The sequence below is a fragment of the Haematobia irritans genome, chromosome 4 (assembly GCF_050003625.1).
Source record: "Haematobia irritans isolate KBUSLIRL chromosome 4, ASM5000362v1, whole genome shotgun sequence".
Lineage (NCBI taxonomy): Eukaryota > Metazoa > Arthropoda > Insecta > Diptera > Muscidae > Haematobia > Haematobia irritans.
This window is the reverse complement of record NC_134400.1, coordinates 152,843,294-152,864,811: the sequence shown is the minus strand read 5'-3', so window position 1 is coordinate 152,864,811 and position 21,518 is coordinate 152,843,294. Positions and strand designations below refer to the sequence as shown.

Here is a 21,518-nt window from a genome sequence, read left to right as displayed (position 1 = left end):
TCTAGTGGCAGCCCGATTTTTCAGGTTCACTTGGACTATTCAGTTCATTGTGATACCACAGTGGTGAACTTCTCTCTTATCACTGAGCGCTGCCCGATTATATGTTTAGCTCAATGATTATAGCCGAGTCTATTACCGATGTCAATTAAAAAAATTATTGGTCTAATTATAAATGTAATTGATTCAAATAATTTATGCGATTGCTGTTTGTTATGGTTACAAAACTCAGTCAGATTTTCTGCAAATTCAATTCAATTCAAGATTTTAATTCGGAAACTATTACTTTTTTCTGTGTGTCCGTCACTTCTTAAACCTTTCCTCTAATTCCCTTTTCTAACATTGAAAAACATACGAGCCATCTTACCCAAAGTACCTACAATATCCCAATTATCTTTTCGACCAATGTTACTGGGGGCTGGAGAAGAGTAGCCAAAATTCTGATGATTACGACAAGATACCGATGCTGGTAACGATGATGATGATGATGATGATGATACATCCATTAACCTTGAGGGTGTTTCGAAATTCTGATAGTTAAGATCGACCTATGATGGTGTCGAGTACCAACCACTCGTCGGTGTACCCTTATGATATAGATGGAAACTGGAATGTGGTGTAAAATATTGCGGTTGATCGAGATTACTATAGGTTAGACCACCAGAGCCATCAGCCCCACTTGTATGATGCATTGCAGCCGAAGCTGAATAGGGTTGAGGCTTAAGGGGCAAAGCTGAAGAAACCTCAGTTGTAGAGGGATATTGAGATTTTAAAGGATCCACATACTCATAGCCTCCATTTAGACTGGTTAGTGTTGATGTAGTTTTACCGGTGTTTAGGGAATTATTCGAATCTCTGGGTGAAACTGAACTGGGCGGTGTCATGGCATTATGGTAATCTATGGAACTATGATGATAGGTGCCATATGTGGACACCAAATTAGTGAAGGCATCCGAAGATGTTTTCTGTGGATGGGAATGTATCTGAAGATATTGATTATCATACGATGATTCACTGCCTGGTGGTGTTGGTAGAGGGCCTGTTTGTTGATCACCATAAAATACTCCTGTTGGTGTTTGCCTTGCCGTCGCCCTTATTACACTTTCCCTATTCGCATAGAGTTGTCTTAGCAGAGCGGTAGCTGGCATTGGTGGAGCAGGCTGCTGATAGGGAGGTGCACCAATCCATTGTATGGTACTACTTTTCTCATTTTGTTGCTGCTGTTGTTTCAGCAAGGAATCGGTACTAAAATCTGTGGTATTACTAACCGCATTAGTGCCTGTACTACCGGGTGAAGGCAGATGTTTTGACATGGCTTGTTCCAAATCCTTGACAGAATTTTCCGAACTTTGTATTTGGGAAGGAGGGGCTGATTGTTGTTGTTGATGTTGCTGCTGCTGCTGTTGTTGTTGTTCATCTATGATTGAGGGCAATCTAGTTCGTGGAGTATCACGATCTAAAGCAGGAACTTTGGCATTAGGTTCATTAACCGCAATAGGGTCCACCACATTATCAGAGCCTTCCACTTGTAGAGGAACAACTTTTGTTTTACGTTTTCGCTTGGTAGTTGTTGGTGTGGGGTGTTGAAGCTGCTGCTGGTACCGTTGTGGGTAATGTATTAATTGAACCATCATCTAAAGATCCTACCGTAGGACTATCCTTAATTAAGGATAAATTATTATTTGTCCCATTACCACTACGTGCCCTAGATTTCTGTTGCTGTTGTTGGGTATCTGGTTCGGTTTTGGGTGAAGCCAATTTAGTTTCACCGCCCACTAGACCATTGTGACCATTCTGTTCTAAACCACTTGTAGCTGCATCACCTCCAGGTGAACCTGAACTCTTGTCCAGACTTGAGAGATCCTCATGTTTAATGCTATCTATGCTGGGCTCCAGTTGACAACAATCCAAGATAAGATTTTCATACTCCCGATTGCTAATCACATAATTCACACATATGATATTTTGTTCATCGGCATTTTTGGAATTGCACACCACTGTGGCACAACTTTGCATCCAGGTGTAGCCACCGTTTTTATTCATCAGACGATAATAGCCAGTAAGAACTTGTCCTTTTTCTATTACTGCAATGGAAAGAGGGGAGGATGTTGTAATTAATTAAAATGTAAAAATATAATATGTACAAAATGAAAAAATTAATGAATTGGCTTTGACTTAAATATACTTTATACTGCGTTGGTTGTTCTAACTGGGTTTCTCGGTTAACCACCGGAAGAATATTTTACTGACCGGTGCATAATCCTTTCGTCTTAAACAAAGTTTTTATTATTGATTAAAGAAAAAATACCCAGCAAAAAATGGAAGTTATCCCTAATGTTCTCCTAGAGATGGACTTAATTTTAACTTCGCATGAAGTTATTTTGAGGTGATACATACAATTCCTTTACGTTAACGCAGGGTTCGCAATAAATTAAAATTTTCTGAAATTTATCGGATATAAAAAGCAGTAAGGACAAATAAAACAAAAAAAAAATTATTTTAAAAGCGTACCGATCTATGCCCTGGTGGACGTGGAATTTGCGATAATATCTTTGCTAGTGTTATTCGAATAGTCTTTATGTAGAAATAGAAAATAAGGTTTTTTTAGTTTTTCTTATTTTTTAAAATATAATTCGAAATACCGAAATAGCATCAACTTATGCGAAATCAATGCAGCGGATGCTTAAAAAGACGGCTTCCACCTTATGACAAGCCCATGTACAATTCATTGCTTCTGCACGAAAAAAAATATTTTTTGTCTTCAATTACGAAATTAAATTATCCAATTAATTTTTAAATGAAATTTTTTCAATCACAGAAATGATAGTATCAATCATAACAAAGTCAATTAAATAATTAATTGATCCAGTTTAAAAATATAATTGATACAATTAATTTCTGTGATTGATTTTTGTTTCAATTGAAACATTTTTTGAACCAATTAAATTATTTAATTGAAAGTTTTTCAGAATTCAAATAAAAATTTAAATTGAAAAATTTAGGTGATTTTTGTTTTGTGTGAGACAATTTTTCACCACTTCCGGATCAAAAAAGAACATATTCATTGCTTTTTTGGGTACGCTTGTTTTGCTGGGTACTGCTTAAAATTGTAATCTTTGCATTGCTATTTCATTTATTTAATTATTTTTGTTTTGTCAATACTTACAATCCGTGTGATGTTTTCTCATTCGATTAGCATCTTCTGCATGGCACAGGGAGTACATACTCTTGCCCACCATTTCTTCCGGTGAATAATCCAACAAATCCGATATCCTAGGTAAAGAAAAAATCACAATAAATCACAATTAGCTACCATATTTTTTTTTGTGGGTCTAATACACACTTACCTTGGCTCACAGTGGGCAATGCGAAAATCAAAATTAAGTCTTGTCACAAACATATCGCATTCTAAACGGATTTCATGCACAGATGGTGGTGGCAAAGCTATAGCGAGGGCAACCATTCCCAGAAGTGGGGGTTGGGATTTTCTCGTATGCGAAAATGTGTATTGCGGTCTTAGTTTGCATAACAGTAGGACAACCTTTAAGTAAATGAAAAAGGACCAAATAGAAATTAGGATTGTAATAAAGTTAAATCAGTGAAATTAGTAATAAATGAATAAGGAAATAAGTATATAAGTATAATTTAAAAATTATAAATATTTTTTAATGTTGTTATTCCCTGGCAAATTTCTTATATTCTATGCAAGTGGCATATTTGACTTGATGACGAATTTTGCAGAAAAATCAACAATGTGAACACTCAAAAGATTTACTTTTAGCATTGAAAACTTCCCGATTACGTTATTATAATAATTAATTTTAAAGCAGATAATTTCACTGCAGTAGAGATTTAGTAAAGATTTCATTAATAGTTGTAATTATTAAAAAAAAAGAAAATGCGAAATTATATCATATCATTCACAAATATTTAGGTATGCCAAAACCAAAAATTTTCCAATTAAAATTTTAATTGAATTAAAAAAAATATTCAATTAAAAATTTAATTGATCCACATTTTTTTTTTAATTGAAATAAAAATCAACCATTACAAGTATATACGGCCGTAAGTTCGGCCAGGCCGAATCTTATGTACCCTCCACCACGGATTGCGTAGAAACTTCTACTAAAGACTGTCAGCCACAATCGAATTACTTGGGTTGCCGTAACAATTGCCGATGGCAAGGTATCTTAAAAAATCCTTAACACCGTCTTCTAAATTGTAAGTTAGTCCATACGGAGGATATATTCAACAAAAAAAAGGCCGATTAAATACGTATATAATTCAGTTCGACAAAATTTTCTATAGAAATAAAATTTTGCAAAATTTTCTATAGAAATAAAATTTTGACAAAATTTTCTATAGATATAAAATTTTGACAAAATTTTCTATAGAAATAAAATTTTGACAAAATTTTCTACAGAAATAAAATTTTAACAAAATTTTTTAGAGAAATAAAATTTTGACAAAATTTTCTATAGAAATAAAATGTTGGTAGATTATTTTTGGCGATATGGACCAATTTTTGCGTGGCTGTTAGCGGCCATATTCTGGCGCAATGTACCAAATTTCAATCGAATCGGATGAATTTTGCTCCTCCAAGAGGTTCCGGAAGTCAAATCTGGGCATCGATTTATATGGGAGCTATATAAAATTACACACAAAAAAATTTTTTTCTGATTCAATCACGAAATTAATTGATCCAATTAATTTTTTAATTGAAGTGTCTTCAATCACAGATAGTATCAATAGTATCAATTAAAAAATTAATTGGCATTCAATTAAAAAATTAATTGATTCAATTAAAAATTTAATTGATACTATTAATTTGTGTGATTGATTTTTATTTCAATTAAAAAATTTGTTGATTCAATTAAATTTTTAATTGAATATTTTTTAAATCTCAATTAAGATTTTAATTGGAAAAATTTTCGTGAATTTTTTTTCTGTGTATGGACCGATATGGACCAATTTTTGCATGGTTGTTAGATACCATATACTAACACCACGTATCAAATTTCAACCGGATCGCATTAAATTTGCTCTCCCAAGAGGCTCCGGAGTTCAAATCTGGGGATCGGTTTATATGGGGTCTACATATATTTTTATGGACCGATATGAACCAATTTTTGCATGGTTGTTAGAGACCATATACTAATACCACGTACCAAATTTCAACCGGATCGTATAAATGTTGCTCCTCAAAGAGGCTCCGGAGGTCAAATCTGGGAATCGGTTTATATGGGGGCTATATATAATTATGGACCTATATGGACCAATTTTTGCTTGGTTGTTAGAGACCATATACTGACACCCCGTACCAAATTTCAACTGGCTCGGATGAATTTTGCTCCTCTAAGAGGCTCCGGAGGTCAAATCTGGGGATCGGTTTATATGGGGGCTATATATAATTATGGACCTATATGGACCAATTTTTGCTTGGTTGTTAGAGACCATATACTGACACCCCGTACCAAATTTCAACTGGCTCGGATGAATTTTGCTCCTCTAAGAGGCTCCGGAGGTCAAATCTGGGGATCGGTTTATATGGGGCTATACGTAAAAGTGGTCCGATATGGCCCATTTGCAATACCATCCGACCTACATTCAAGTCCATAGCTTGTTTCGTTCGGAAGTTAGCGTGATTTCAACAGACGGACGGACGGACGGACATGCTCAAATCGACTCAGAATTTCACCACGACCCAGAATATATATACTTTATGGGATCTTAGAGCAATATTTCGATTTGTTACAAACGGAATGACAAAGTTAATATACCCCCCATCCTATGGTGGAGGGTATAAAAATTACTTGTATCAATTAATTTTTTAAAGGACGTTGGTGATTGATACTATCATTTTTGTGATTGAAGTTATTTCAATTAAAAATTAATTGGATCAATTAATTTCGTGATTGAAGACAAAAATTTATTTTGCACACTTTTGACCAAATGCAACGACATGTTGATTCGAAGCCTAATAAACTCGAGTTTTACAGTGAATAACGAGAAATACTGCATTTGAGAATGAAAATTGTGACATCACCAAGACTATGCAAAAGTTTGTTTGAAATTGACCCATATAGATCGTTTTTTTTAGATTTACCCTGTTTCCAAACAAAACATCGAAAAGAAAGGGTTATTGCTACGCCTAAAAAAAGAACAAAACTTTTAATCACAGGCCCATCCAATGTTTTAATGCGCAATAGTTATAACGTTGTTTTGTTTTTTTTTTTTTTTTTAATTTGACACGAAAATCAAAATACATACTTTTCGAATTTTTAAAGATGGAAAAATGGCGACCGTTCAGCTCATTTAAATATACAATTTAAGTGTCTTCATCTAAGACCATTCAATGAGGGATAATCAGTCAAATGGAGTCTAATACCATTTACATTTGAATGATATAGATTATCTGTCCAGACTGCATGGGAATAATTTTGGCCCCATCAAAAGGAAGTTATACAAGGTTGATATACCCAGAAATGTTTTACGGATTCCTGGAATATCAAGTTGAATGTTAAACGTCGATAAACATACGCCCCTCTACGAATTCCATAAGGTACAGAATAGCTAACGTATGCCACCCCATATTTTTCTTTAATTCTAAAAGTTCCGCTGTCATTCAATAAGAGAATTAAAAATTGATCTTTGTTGTAGGATAACTAAGATATGCCCCGACCATAGAAACGTAAATGTTGTTATTTTCTTTTTATGCGGTCACATAAGAAGCTGGACAGAGAACTGGTAATGCGGTATTACGAGTACCCATAAATAATGCGTAAAACAACAACACCCGAAGTTTCAGTGAAAGTATACGGCGGTGTTATGACTGCCGAATTCTGCAACCGCTTACATTTGCAAAAGGTTGGAGAAAACGTACATTGTACACGTATGAAATCAGGCTGTACACACCCAGAGAAGGAATATGATCACCTCAAACATGTTTCAAGAGCACCATGTTACTTTTTCGCGGCGACCATGTAGCATTTTTGTCGCAAAAATATTCTTTTCTCGTCAAACATAATATGCTTTCCGAGATAAGATACATAATTTCCGAGAAAAGAACATGGTTTCGACAAACATGCTACCTGTTTTCCGTGAAAAAGTAACATTTTGCTCTTGGAACATGGTTGCGGTGATCATATTCCTTCTCTGCGTGCATGTCCAATACCAACTAAAATATCTTGCAAATTGTTTGTGAAGAGCAATATACTGAAGTGGTATACTTGGAAAATATATATATATATTTTTTTCAATTTTGTTTTATTTTTGACCTATTTGAATCTTGATTTTAACATTTGAAGATTAAATTGCCAATATGTTTAATAATTGTGATCAGTAGTTTGTGCAATAAAGATACCCGCTAATTATATGAGAAAGCTGTTTTTTTGACTTTAGTTTTATGCATGTATGACATGATGATGATGCATATACAAAAGATACGTTTTTCGTATAAACTTTGTAGAAAGAACTGAGTATGAACCAAATAAAAACATTGAAAAAATCAGTAACTATATATGGAATCTATATGTAAGTCTGTAGCAATTTGAATGGAGTACTATAGAAGATTTTGTTTTGCAAATTTTAATAAGATATTAAAATAAATATTATTTCAAAATAAGTCCGTGTATTTATTTATACTTGTGAAATTGTCATCACTATCAATTATAATTCATATTTAAATGTATCTGTATTTCAAATAAGTATTCATTATCACTATTTTTGTTATGAATTATAAAAAACGACGTTGAATATGAAATGATAACAAATGATGTCAACTGTAAAACAGATGTAGAACAAGATCTTTGAAAACTTCAAGCATTTTGTATAGTATTTATTTTATTCCTTTGTTTTTACCACGGTGCTGGATCTTGTAGTTACTCGCACTGTAGCTAAGCGGTAGTAGTGAATGGCGGTGTTAAATACGTGTATGTATGTATTTCTCGTTAGAATATTTGCCTATCACAACAGAATACCGCAAGATTGCGATACACCGCATTTCTTTCTTAGTCACGGTTGAGCTTTTGGTAGTATGTTCTACAATTCTATCACACTACTCGTATAAGTCCACAGGTTAATATTTTCCCTAAGAATTAGGAAAATTCCATACTGATCAATAAAATCAGTTAAGTTCACATAAAGTCTTTATAAAAAGTTTGTAAAGTCTAAAAAAGATATATAAAGGGTGATACGGTCAAGATTTGGTCAATATAAACTTGACGTATTTCTTTCAATTTTGCATTTAAAAAACCTGAACACCCCTCATTTTGAAGGTGTGTGTGTAGAATGTAGCTCCTATTTTGATTTTGGAATTCACTCTTCAGTTGTCAAAATGCCGTCCAAGCAAGAAGAGCATCGTATCAAAATTTTGCTCGCGCATCGCGAAAATCCGAGCTACTCGCACGCAAAGCTGGCAAAATCGCTAAAAGTTGCCAAATCAACCGTTACAAATGTAATTAAAGTGTTTGGGGAACGTTTGTCGACAGCCAGGAAGTCTGGATCGGGGGGAAATCGAAAACCGGAAGCCGCTGAGACGACAAAGAGAGTTGCCAGTAGTTTCAAGCGAAACCCTAACCTCTCTCTCCGAGATGCCGCAAATAAGCTGGGTGTATCGTCTACAACCGTGCATCGAGCCAAAAAACGAGCCGGACTATCGACTTACAAGAAGGTAGTGACTCTAAATCGCGATGATAAACAAAATACGACAGCCAAAGCGCGATCCCGGAGGCTGTACACGACGATGCTGACGAAGTTTGACTGCGTGGTAATGGACGACGAAACCTACGTCAAAGCCGACTACAAGCAGCTTCCGGGACAGGAGTTTTATACGGCAAAAGGAAGGGGAATGGTAGCAGATATTTTCAAGCACATAAAACTGTCAAAGTTCGCAAAGAAATATCTGGTTTGGCAAGCCATCTGTACCTGTGGCTTGAAAAGCAGCATTTTCATAGCTTCCGGGACTGTCAACCAAGAAATTTACGTGAAAGAGTGTTTGAATAAACGTCTGTTGCCTTTCCTGAAGAAACACGGTTGTTCCGTACTGTTTTGGCCGGATTTGGCATCTTGCCATTACAGTAAAAAGGCCATGGAGTGGTACGCCGCCAACAACGTGCAGGTGGTTCCCAAGGACAAGAACCCTCCCAACACGCCAGAGCTCCGCCCACTTGAGAAATACTGGGCTATTGTCAAGCGGAACCTTAAGAAGACCAAAAAAACTGCTATGGACGAGCAGCAGTTCAAGGCAAACTGGCTTTCTGCGGCGAAGAAGGTGGACAAGGTGGCTATACAAAATCTGATGGCAAGTGTCAAGCGTGAGGCCCGGCAATTCGGATTTGGAAAAGCGAAAGCCTAACTGAATATTTTTCCTGAATTTTATACTAATTGAACTTGAAAAAGAAATTTAATTTGATTTTTTAAATAAACGATTTCACCGATTTACACGCGTTTTCCCTTGACCAAATTTTGACCGTATCACACTTTATTATAATAATAATTTTTGAATAGCTTTCTAGTTAGGTGGCAGCAGTTTTTAAATACTAAATATGTATGTAGTTCCAACCGCAGAAAAAAAATACATCGCATCTATGCTTCAGTCTCGGTCTAATTTTACTATTAGTCCATACACAAAAAAAAAAATGTCCGTAGTTAAATTAACGCTAAATTAAACTTATTTTTATTGCAACAAATTATTTGTTTACAGTTTAATTTTATTATTTTTTGCTAAATTTTACACATCCCAATGAAAATTTCGTGTTTTAAGTATGTCTCAAACATTTTAAGAACTAAACGTGAGTATAAAGTTCAATGACCGTACACATAAGTTCAATATGAACTAAAGCAAATAAAAATTTTCGTACGATTCCCAAAAATAGTAAGAATGAAGTACTATATGATTAAAATGGTCATGATTTGGTGCCAATGATTTTCTTCTTTAATTTTAGTTAATTTCTTCTTCTATGAGAGGGTGTAATTTCGAGAACTGCAGTTAAAACGTACAATGGGGCATTAAATTTTCCTGGTTTTAACAACGCTTTGTGGAAATCTCAAAATGTGGAGTAAAATTTAGTTCAATTTTCGTACGAGTTAGTTTATTCTTCCTATAAAACAATTTACTTTTTTTCGGTGTACTTTAATATTATCCCTAAGAATTCGTAAAATTCGATACTGATCAATAAAATCAGTTAAGTTCTCTTAAAGTCGTTATAAAATGTTAGTAAAATTTAGAAAAGAAAAATTGTTTTATAATAATAATTTTTGAATAACTTTTTTTGTGGTTAATCAAATTAATTTCAATTTTAAACAAAATCAAACATAAGCAAGGATAACAAATTGTGAGAGATTTTTTTCTAACGATTTCGATTCTTTGTACTGATTTTGATTGATACGTACCGAATAATTGGTGCCCAAGTTTTTACCATTTTTACCACCATTGGTTGTTTGGTCATTACTATTCGCCTGTAGATAATGAAGGGGGAAAAGGGAGAGGGTATAAGATGGATAACTTAGTTTTTTTAGCACGATTCTTTTTTATTTGTACTATTCATGAGGGAGAGTTAATGAATAGATTAGTTAGATACTACAACAATATTAGACCAAAAACTTAAACAAACAAAAAAATTAAACCAAAAAACAAAGCAAACTACTTGACTTAATTGCAACTGACAATTTGCAATTTCTACACTGTCCATAACTACTGCTACTTGACTACATTGTTAAACAGAAAGATCTCGTTTAACCATCTGTAACGAGATATACACTTACTCTATAGCCACTGGATTTGAAGTGACAGCCTCGTTTGGTTAAAGTAGATTTCATGCGAACACAAAATGAGCGTTCGAAACCTTTATAGCCGCTATTTGAATTCATAGTCATTTGACCGGATACTGTAAAGAAGAATAATATAATATTTATTAATTAGAGAATTTAACTTCACAAAAATAATTACACAAGTGAATACATACCATCTGGATTATTGGTGCCATGTGAGCCCACACCATCATCGGAACCACCTGAATGTGGTGAGGACATACCAGCTGGTCCAGAACTTGAACCAGCACCGGATATACCACCACTGGTTAAACTTAAACCCAATTGTTCGGCTATTTCGGCATGGTCACCTTGATGTATATAATCGAATATGCTGCTGCCGGTCATTTCCACCTGTGACAATCCCAAATAAATGGATACCGTTTCCGATATATACAGGAAACGGCCATCAGCAGCTACAGCCAAAGCGAAACCATCCAAAGACTAAAACAAAATATAAACAAAAAAAATAATAATGAAACTATTCTTATAATACTTGTAAGAAATACATTTGCATATCTTGCTGAAGAAGAAAACAAAAAATACTAAAAGGTACAAGAATATATGACTCAGGTCAGCTGCATCATTTGACTTACCTGTAGTATGTGGGTGCCCTGATGTTGTTCAAATAAATCAACGGCGGGACTGCGTCGTATGGCTGCACCTACAATAGAATTGAAATATGGTAAAAAGGAAAATTAAATAATTTTATTTTAAATAAGAAAATCGTAGAGGATCGTTAAGTAAGTATTTTAAGATCACTTAAAAAAATAATAATTTTTATAGTCAGAAACTGTTGACCTAGTAGTATAAATTATTTGACATTTAAGGACAAATTTCATTAACGTTAAAAATTGAAATAATTTCATAACTACAATGAAATGATTTGTTGTTGAAATGAATTTGCTAATTAATTACGAAACATTTCATACTATACATACATATTTCCATGGTTTAAACGAAGAAAAATCATTCGCTTAATTTTAATGATTTTCGCTTAATTTTAATGATTTTTTAAGGATGTATAAATCGAAATATTCTCCATATAGATTATATTTATAATATGTTCGAATTTAAATCTGCAGACCTCGGCTCATGCGAATATGTTCTATTTGCAACAGATCAGACGAGAAATTTAATATGCCCTCTAGAAATCTAGAATTTGTTATACACTGGAAAAAAAGCTTCGATATTTTAACGAATTGTACCATTAAAATTGAGCCAACCAAACATAATCCTAAATATAAAGAACTTTTTCATTACTGTAACTAATTTTTTCGTATTACTAACGAACATACTTATTGTAGTAACGAAAACTTGATGAAACAATATTATTGGCACAATTTTAATAGAATTTTCGTTTTATGTACACTTTTGAAATTAACTTCGGGATCTGCATCAATTGAACAGATCTTAGATTTCTTAATGGAGTTTGTTTCATAAAATCCAACTGAAATTTTTATATAAAATTTATCGCCTCAAATGTCCCATAATTTTCATAATTTTTTTATATTGAATTTGGAATGAAATTAAACTAAAGTAAAGTAATTTAAATAAATATCAATTAAATTGAAAAAGGTAATTGGCATGAAATCGAAAGAAATATCCTTTATATTTTTTTTTGGATAAAATGGTTCCTGAAAAAATATTTACATCGTATTAAAGATTACTCCATCTAAATTTTAGGACAAGCAATTTATTCAACATTAAAGACACATTTCTTTAAAATAATGTAATTTTAATTAAAAGAAAGTTTTTAATCTTTGTTTCAATTTTTATACCCTGCGCCACACTGTGGAACAGGGTATTATAAGTTAGTGCATATGTTTGCAACACCCAGAAGGAGATGAGATAGACACATGGTGTCTTTGGCAAAAATGCTCAGGGTGGGCTCCTGAGTCGATATAGCCATGTCCGTCTGTCCGTGAACACATTTTTGTAATCAAAATCTAGGTCGCAGTTTTAGTCCAATCAAATTTAGCACAAGTATGTGTTTTGGCTCAGAATAGAACCCTATTGATTTTGGAAGAAATCGGTTCAGATTTAGATATAGCTCCCATATATATATTTCGCCCGATATGGTCTTAAAGCGCCCCAGAAGCCAGAGTTTTACCATAATTTGCTTAAAATTTTGCACAAGAAGAACAATTAATACTATAGTCAAGTGTGCCAAATTTTATTGAAATCGGTTCAGATTTAGATATAGCTCCCATATATATCTTTCGCCCGATATGGACTAATACGGTCCCAGAAGCCAAAGTTTTACCCCAATTTGGTTGAAATTTTGCACTAGGAGTACAATTGGCAGTGTAGTCAAGTGTGCCAAATTTTATTGTAATCGGTTCAGATTTAGATATAGCTCCCATATAGAGCTTTCGCCCGATTTACACTCATATGACCACAGAGGCCAATTTTTTTCTCCGATTTAGTTGAAATTTTGTACAGGGAGTACAATTAGCATTGTAGCTATGCTTGCCAAATTTGGTTGAAATCGGTTCAGATTTAGATATAGCTCCCATATATATGTTTTTCTGATTTCGACAAAAATGGTCAAAACACCAACATTTTCTTTGTAAAATCGCCACTGCTTAGTCGAAAAGTTGTAAAAATGACTTTAATTTTCCTAAACTTCTAATACATATATATCGAGCGATAAACCATAAATAAACTTTTGCGAAGTTTCCTTAAAATTGCTTCAGATTTAAATGTTTCCCATATATATACCCTGTGGAACATTACTAACATTGTGTTCCACCCTAGTACATTAGCCGACTTAAATTTTGAGTCTATAGATTTTGTAGAAGTCTATCAAATTCTGTCCAGATCGAGTGATATTTAAATGTATGTATTTGGGACAAACCTTTATATATAGCCCCCAACACATTTGACGGATGTGATATGGTATCGAAAATTTAGATCTACAAAGTGGTGCAGGTTATAATATAGTCGGCCCCGCCCGACTTTAGACTTTCCTTACTTGTTTTTTTTTTTAAATTTTGTACACAAATTTTGGAAACTTGCATCCCTTCGTTAAAATTGTATGTCTTTGAACTAAAGCAAATTTTCCTTAAAGTAAACAAAAGCATTTTTGATTTAAGGAAATCATCCTTAAATTTACTAAAATATTGAATCTTTAGACTTACGATAAAAGTGCTTCAAAGACTTATTTTAAGGATTTTGTATCTTATGTTTATAGTTTTTTTTTTGCATAAAGAAAACATTTTTTACTTTGAAGTATCTGTTATAATTTGGATTTCTAAACTGGCATTTGCTTGAATAGCTTTGTTAATATATCGTAAAAAGAGACTGAAAATTCCACGATCTGTATTCTAATTTAAATTTTATTGATCCTAAATTTAAAGCTAGATTGGTTCCTAAAAATTGCCTTTGTTTTAAAGAAGTCGCATCTTTAGCCCGGAATCAATACTAAAATCCTTAAGGGAAGGTCAAAATCTTTGGACACAAGTAATCTTTTTTTGAGTGTAGTTGAACTATACCTCTACTATTATAGAGTCATGAAAAATGCCACCTCCTCCGAAACATACAAACTCAAAAAGATAAAACAATAATTTTTGCAAAAAAAAAAACAAAAACTAAACTAATAAGCAATCCATTCCTCTTCCAACATTATAAAAAATACCATACTGAAAATTGAACTACCAAAAAATATAATATTGGAATTACAAAACACAATTTCATTATTTTCAATAATGACTCAATTAAAATCAAGGTAATAAAAATTGTTTTCTCTTTAAATGGCCGCTACTCTGATTTTATGGCCACCATTTTAAACGTAAAGGTATGTGTACTTATATATAAAAAAATCGTATTGATTTGAATCGACCAAACAATTGGAAATTAATTCGATACAATAATAAAATTTAACCTTCCGTTACCTTTAAAAATTTTCAAAGGAAAAAACGATGACAAATATTGAAATTGCTACAAAAGCAAATAATCGAAAAAAATACAATAAAAATACTAAACAAAAACAGCAGAAAATCGATAAAATTTTACTGCAAAACAAAATGGTTGCGCATGAGCATATAAAAGTGACAACAATGACTACAAACAATTCGAAAAAAGAGTCAACATTTATTTCTGGGCCTTTACCACAGCAACTGAAAACCCCATACAAAATTGTATATTTACACACTTTTTTATGCAAATTAATTGAATATTGTGTACTTGGCTGTTGTTGGGGTATTTGTTTGTGTTAATAAAAAACAAAAACGACAGCAACAAAAAATGCAAAATATCATTAACCGAAGGGGACCTACTATAAGCAACTGACTATGTCAGAATGAGAGGGCTGACGGACAGACAAGCGGATGGATGGATGGATTACTTGGCAAGTTGTTTTTTTATTATTTGACTTTCAAGGAAAACAAAAAAAAAATAACATTAGTGCCTCTATTCTTGTATAGTATATTATGTCGATTTATATAAAAAACAAAGCAATTTTAATAGCGAACAATTTATTGAATTTCCCTGCATGAGATCATCTTCAATATCTACAAAATGCATTTGTATTAGGGTTTAAAAAACATAACTTTTGGAAAACATTTTTAAGGGAAACACACAATATGTTTAGAGTTATTCCCTATTAATAATAATAAGAACAACCACTGTGGAAAAATGGCAAGTCGGAAGGTGTGACACGCAATCGAAAAATCACACTTTTCCTCCCCGTTGTGTAGACTTAATTATTTGATATAGTAATCGATGGTCACCTTTCCGATTGAAGTTCCCAAAAAGTGCAAGAGCTCACCTATGCGCAAACGAGATAGGAAAGAGTCAAGTCGCTTGAATGAAAGTGACCAGAGACCGAATTTGCTTTTCTCCAAAGAGAAGCCATCACAAATTGTAGTTTTTAAACAAACAAAATTATAGTTTTTCTTGCCAAAGAGGTCAGTCGAAAACGGTCACCTTCGATTGGCTACCAGAGGCGCCACCAATGGTACTGGTGTTGGCCGCCGTAACAGCGGACGGTCGCCCTCCGCCTGTATTCATCAACCGTGGTGTCAAAATAAATGCCTAATATTATCGGAAAAATGAGTCGATTTCGCCCGCAGACCAACAAGATTCAACACACGTCAACCAAGGTGGCTACAAAAGAAGGTTTCTCGATTCATTTCAACCGTACAATGGTCACCAAAATCTTCGGATCTCAATCCGTTGGAGCTTTGAAGAATACAATTGGCACTAAAAAATACCAAATTGTCGATCATCTCAATACGGCATTTCCCCAAGTAAGGGTCAAAATACCGCTGAGCCTCTTTCGTGTATCATTTCTACCGCACAATGGCCAATAAAATTTCCGGATCTTAATCCGTTGGACTTTAAGAGAGTAAGGTTGGTACAGTATATGCTTTAATACCACATAAAATAACACCTTGTTTCTCTCCCCTTTTATATTTTTTGCGTCAAAGAGTGTGATAAAATAACACAGAACAATTCACTCTTCCAGCACTTCGGCCCTTCATAAACTATGATTATTTTTATTGAATTGACGATCATCTCAATACGCCATTTCTCCAAGTAAGGGTCAAAATACCGCTGAGCCTCTTTCGTGTATCATTTCTACCGCACAATGGCCAATAAAATTTCCGGATCTTAATCCGTTGGACTTTAAGAGAGTAAGGTTGGTACCAAAAAATACCAAAGTGTCGATCATCTCAGAGCAGAGATAGCATGTGAAGGCTTTGTTGGCAGGTTGAAGACCTTAACTCTTGGCAAAGGTGGCCAATTCGAACTAATTCTGATTTTAAAATTTGATCTTATTTCCGAAGTTTTTTTTTTGCTGTTGAAAAATAAAATTTTAAAAATATAGCCCTTTACGTTCTGGTAGAGGTTTGACATGAAATTGTCGTGGCATGCGTGAATCACGTGAGTCGTGAACAAAATCTGAAGCAACTCTCGTGAATTGGACTGAAACAAATATGTCGTGCGTGAGCGAGCGTGAGAAATAAAATCAGTTCATGAACGTGTGTAAACATTTCTGCAAAATCACGCTCACGAAAAAAAATTAAGATTTAATTCTTAGTCGTATGTTAACTAAAATTAATTTAGCTGTCGAACTATAATCTATTCATGAATTTTGTAACCTTTGCTCATTCCCGGTTGAATCTTGTGAATTTGTCGTGAGCGTGAGTCTTTAAACGTAGTTCGTGCTTGAGTAATAGTTTTCAGTTCGTGAATGTGCATGAGTGGGAGTGGATACCACACGTATCGTGCGTGAATAAATATTTTACGTAAGTGTGAGTGAAATTTCACTCACGCGCACACCTCTACTTTCTAGCATGCTTGTAGGAAGCATATTTATGATTATAGCTATTTGAGTGAGTTTGGATACAAAATCGAAATGCCCGTCAATAGAATTTCTGCAATGAAAATCTTAATTGAATTATGAAAAATATAAAAATATTATTAAAAAATATTTTTTTTAAACTCAAACAAATATAATTAGTGTCAATTAATTTAACAATTGGATTTAATTTAATTAATTAATTTTGAATTGATAGAAATGGTAATAGCAATAACAAATATTATCATTTCTGTGATTGATGAAATTTCAATTAAAATTTAATTGCATAAATAAATTTTTGTGATAGAAAACAAAAAATATTTTTTCTCTGTAGGGTACTCTATTGTCTAACTGTTTCCCACTTGTTTGTATAAAACCTTCAAGTGTCTTCGTGATTATCGAAGCCTTGATTTGAAAATGAAATCAAAAGTAATTCAAATTAACATTCTATTTTAATTTGAGACTTAGAGGTAGACTTCCACGAAAAACAGTTTTGGTAGTTTTGTCAATAATCAAAAAACAATTGCGTAATCACAAAAAACAAGGCACATAAGTCACGGTTTTTACTTCATACGAAACGAAATGCAGTCAATTATCGACATGCTTCTCAATCAATGAAAACAAAAGCGTTAACTTTAAGTAAACTTAAAAAAGAAACAAAAAATTTTATTATGATTTTTTTTTATCATAAATAATTCATAAACATAGCTCAATCCCCTTTGTTTTATGGAAGAAAGTAGTCCTTTGCTGGCCAAGGGATGTTAGTATAGTATATGCTTTAATACCACTTAAACTAACACCTTGTTTCTCTTCCCTTTTATATTTTTTTGCGTCAAAGAGTGTGATAAAATAACACAGAACAATTCACCCCTCCAGCACTACGGTCCTTCATAAACGATGATTATTTTTATTGAATTGTCGTAAAACAGAAAAATACTACAAAAAGCTAAGACCAAAGTAAATTGGAAGGCTAGAGAAGGTAGCCAACTATTCAGCCATACAACCATCCAACCATAAGGACAATGATTGCAAGAAAGTGCAAATGAAGCATATGTGTTACTCTAGGGATTGCTTCGATGGTGTTGATGCCTTGTGACCATGGGGGTCAGCAGTTCTATTTATTTCATATTCTTCTCATATTAATGGACGAACTTGGAACTTTTGGCTCGAGTCCAAAACTCTGGGAACACAGTTGTGCTAACAACCTGTAAAGAGAATACTAGATGTGTTAGTGGTGGTGGTGGTCGGAGAGTGGAATGTTTTGATACCGTTAAGCTGCTGGGCGTTTGCAATAATAACAATAATCGTAATAATCATAAGAAACTCATATGACCGGAGGCATGAGAAGAAAAATTCATAAATTTTTTATGGTTTTTTTCGAGCATTTTTTTCATGCTCAATTTTTATGGAGGGGGAAATTTCATCTTTATTTGTGGGCTGTTTTAGGTCAAAATCATAAAAAAACGCCATCCTTTAATTGAATTAAACCAAAAGGAAGATTTAAGATTTGAAACTGACTATGGTATATGTACACAACAATGGTATGAAATCTGGGGGAAATTTATTACAATCATAGGAGATTAAAATGCAGGTGCATACACTGAAAAAAATATTGTCGTGAGGTCAAATATTTCATGTCTTTAAAATACGAATGCAAATTTTGCTTAGCATAGAAGGCGCATTTCTCTAATATAAAGTTTTTTTCCTTGTCCAAAAGTATATAAACCTTTCAATGAAGTCGTATTGTCCCTACAACTAAGTGATTTGACTTACAAATGGGTATCATAACATGAAATAAAAAACTGTTGGGCTAAGGTCAACTTGACTTTAATAATTCAGAAAAATTCTTTAAAATTAATGAAATTGTCTTTAAATTTGTTGTCTTTTTACATCTTGACAACAAAGCAAAAAATCGTTCAAATACACGTTTTTCAACACTTTATTTTAAATATATATTTTTTTTTAATTGAAACATAGCGTAATTTCTACTGGAAGTAGAGTCTGAATTTGGAAAATAAAGTTGTCGTTAACTCGTTTTTAAAGGACTTTGATAGCATATGTTATAAAGAAAAAAAAAAAATGAAAAAAACGAAAAATTAAAATGTGTTTCCTAGAAGCAAGTACACAAAACCCACATTTAAAAGAGAATTGTGTCTTAAAAGCATCCTTACTTGTATTCTCCGCTTCTTTGGCTCGGAATCAATACCAAAATTTTTAGAGTAAAGACAAAATCTTTGGAACCGGGCTTGGTTTTTTTTTCAGTATAGCTACGAGTTTGGTTCATTAAGAACATAGCCTGATGCAAGTGTAGTATATGAGCTTTTTTGTGTAGTAAAATTCTTGTAAACGTTTACTGCAAACATTTTGTGCAGATCGGAGTCATATTTTATGCATTTAATTACGGGTATTTCTTACAGAAAGCCTTCTCATAGGGAGCCACCGCGGTGCAATGGTTAGCATGCCCGCCTTGCATGCAAAAGGTCGTGGGTTGTATTCCTGCTTCAATCGAACACAAAAAAGTTTTTCAGCGATGGATTATCCCACCTCAGTAATGCTGGTGACATTTCTGAGTGTTCTGAACTTCTCTAAGTTGTTTCACTGCAATGTGGAACGCCGTTCGGACTCGGCTATAAAAAAAGAGGTTTCTTGTCATTGAGCTTAAAGTGGAATCGGGCAGTACTCAGTGATAAGGAAGAAGTTCACCACTGTGGTATCACAATGGGCTGAATAGTCTAAGTGAGCCTGATACATCGGGCTGCTAACTAAACTAACCTTATACACACAAAAAAATAAAATATGAATTTGTACATAAATGTGTACATTTTTGAAAATGTATGGTCTCTTTCATGAAATAGATGTATTTTTTTATTCGTAAATACTTGTTATTAAATTAAGCAATTTTTAATAATACGCATGGGTTCTTCCATAAAATTAATGAAACTTTATATAATATATCCAAAAATACTGGTTTTCTCTTAGCATGAGAGAGCCACAACATAGAGTTACTCTCACATGTACACAATACAAGCATACAATACAGTGTGGTCAGGTGATTTTTGATTCTTCCCCCCAAATCTTAAGAAAAAAACCACTAAATTGGTCTAGACTTTTTTCAAAAACCCCCAAAAAATTTAAGAATGTTAATAAGCCAAAAAGGTGTCCAAAATTTCGTTAAAAAATCCTGCAGTGATACACTTTACAAATTAAATTTAACACAAATATATATACTGAAAGATTTTTTTTCTGAAGAACAAAATTTCTTTTGAAGTAAATAAAAATCAGTAGATAACGTCATTATACCACTATTCACAAATTAGGGTTTATTTGTCTAAAATTTCGTTCATGAGGAAAGTAATTTTTCTATGGGTATAATAATAAAATGTATATCAATATAAAGGGCAGACAAAACAATATAATTCAATGTATAAATCTTTCAAATCAAATTAATTAAAATAACGGCTTATAAAATATAAATAATATAAATAATAGAAATAAAAAATAAACAAAAAATAAAGTTCAGTAAATATATACATTATTCGCCAAAATTGTAGGCGTGGAATTATGAGACCAATAATTTAATGTTACAATACCATTTCTTAATTTGTTTTTAATTGTATCAAATATTAAAAATGCCCCTTCAACAGATGCGTTTAAAACAGAATGTCATTGCTTAACATACTTGCTTGTATTTAAGAACATGGGTTGACTTCCCTCATTTTTTTTTTCAAAATTCATGCCAGAATTGTTCTAAATTTTGTTGAGAATTGCTCCACTTTATAGGGTCTAAAATAATTTTTTACCCCCAAAAATCCCCCCAAATAAATGTTACCCCTAAAAATCGTCCTAAACGTGTAAAAAACCCCTAAATTTGGGGGGAAAACCCCCAACCTGGCAACACTGATACAATACAAGACAAAAACCAAAAATAGCGTTTTTGAAGGCAACACGTGGCTTTGCTGTGTTCGGTTTTTTCAGTTCAGTTTGAGTCGCCGTCGCGATTCGAAGATTATTTATTGCTGAAAAAGGTTGACGAAATAAAACAATTTTATTAATTAACTGGAAGCATTGGTGCTCATATTTATAAGTAATAAAAAATATTATAAAATGTTTTTTACTTGCAGGACTTAAATGCGGTTTTTAATAAATGGGTTCATACATTTTGACCAATTACAAATTAGGGAAAAACCGAAAAGAATAAAGAAAAGAAGAGCTATATTTAATGCATGACATTTTTAATATATATTATGTAAAAATACATATTTTTCAATGTCGAAAATTATGTATACTTCATTTAAATATAATATTACAAATTTCATTAATATTATGTATACATTCGTAGTCAATGAAAACCTGTATTTTTTAATTTATAAATTTTTTTCATACAATTTATGAATTCCGTGGTTGG

The 21,518-nt window shown here is 33.1% G+C and overlaps 1 protein-coding gene across 1 annotated transcript in view; it reads right to left on the bottom strand.

Moving 5' to 3' along the window:
• Nucleotides 1-545: 545 nt before the first annotated feature.
• trh (PAS domain-containing protein trachealess) overlaps nucleotides 546-21,518 on the bottom strand; it is a 38,253-nt gene continuing 17,280 nt past the window's right edge. The window contains 7 exon segments of the mRNA XM_075305365.1: nucleotides 546-1,565; nucleotides 1,567-2,081; nucleotides 3,164-3,270; nucleotides 3,345-3,538; nucleotides 10,762-10,883; nucleotides 10,962-11,250; nucleotides 11,403-11,470. Coding sequence (XP_075161480.1) covers nucleotides 546-1,565; nucleotides 1,567-2,081; nucleotides 3,164-3,270; nucleotides 3,345-3,538; nucleotides 10,762-10,883; nucleotides 10,962-11,250; nucleotides 11,403-11,470 — 2,315 coding nt within the window.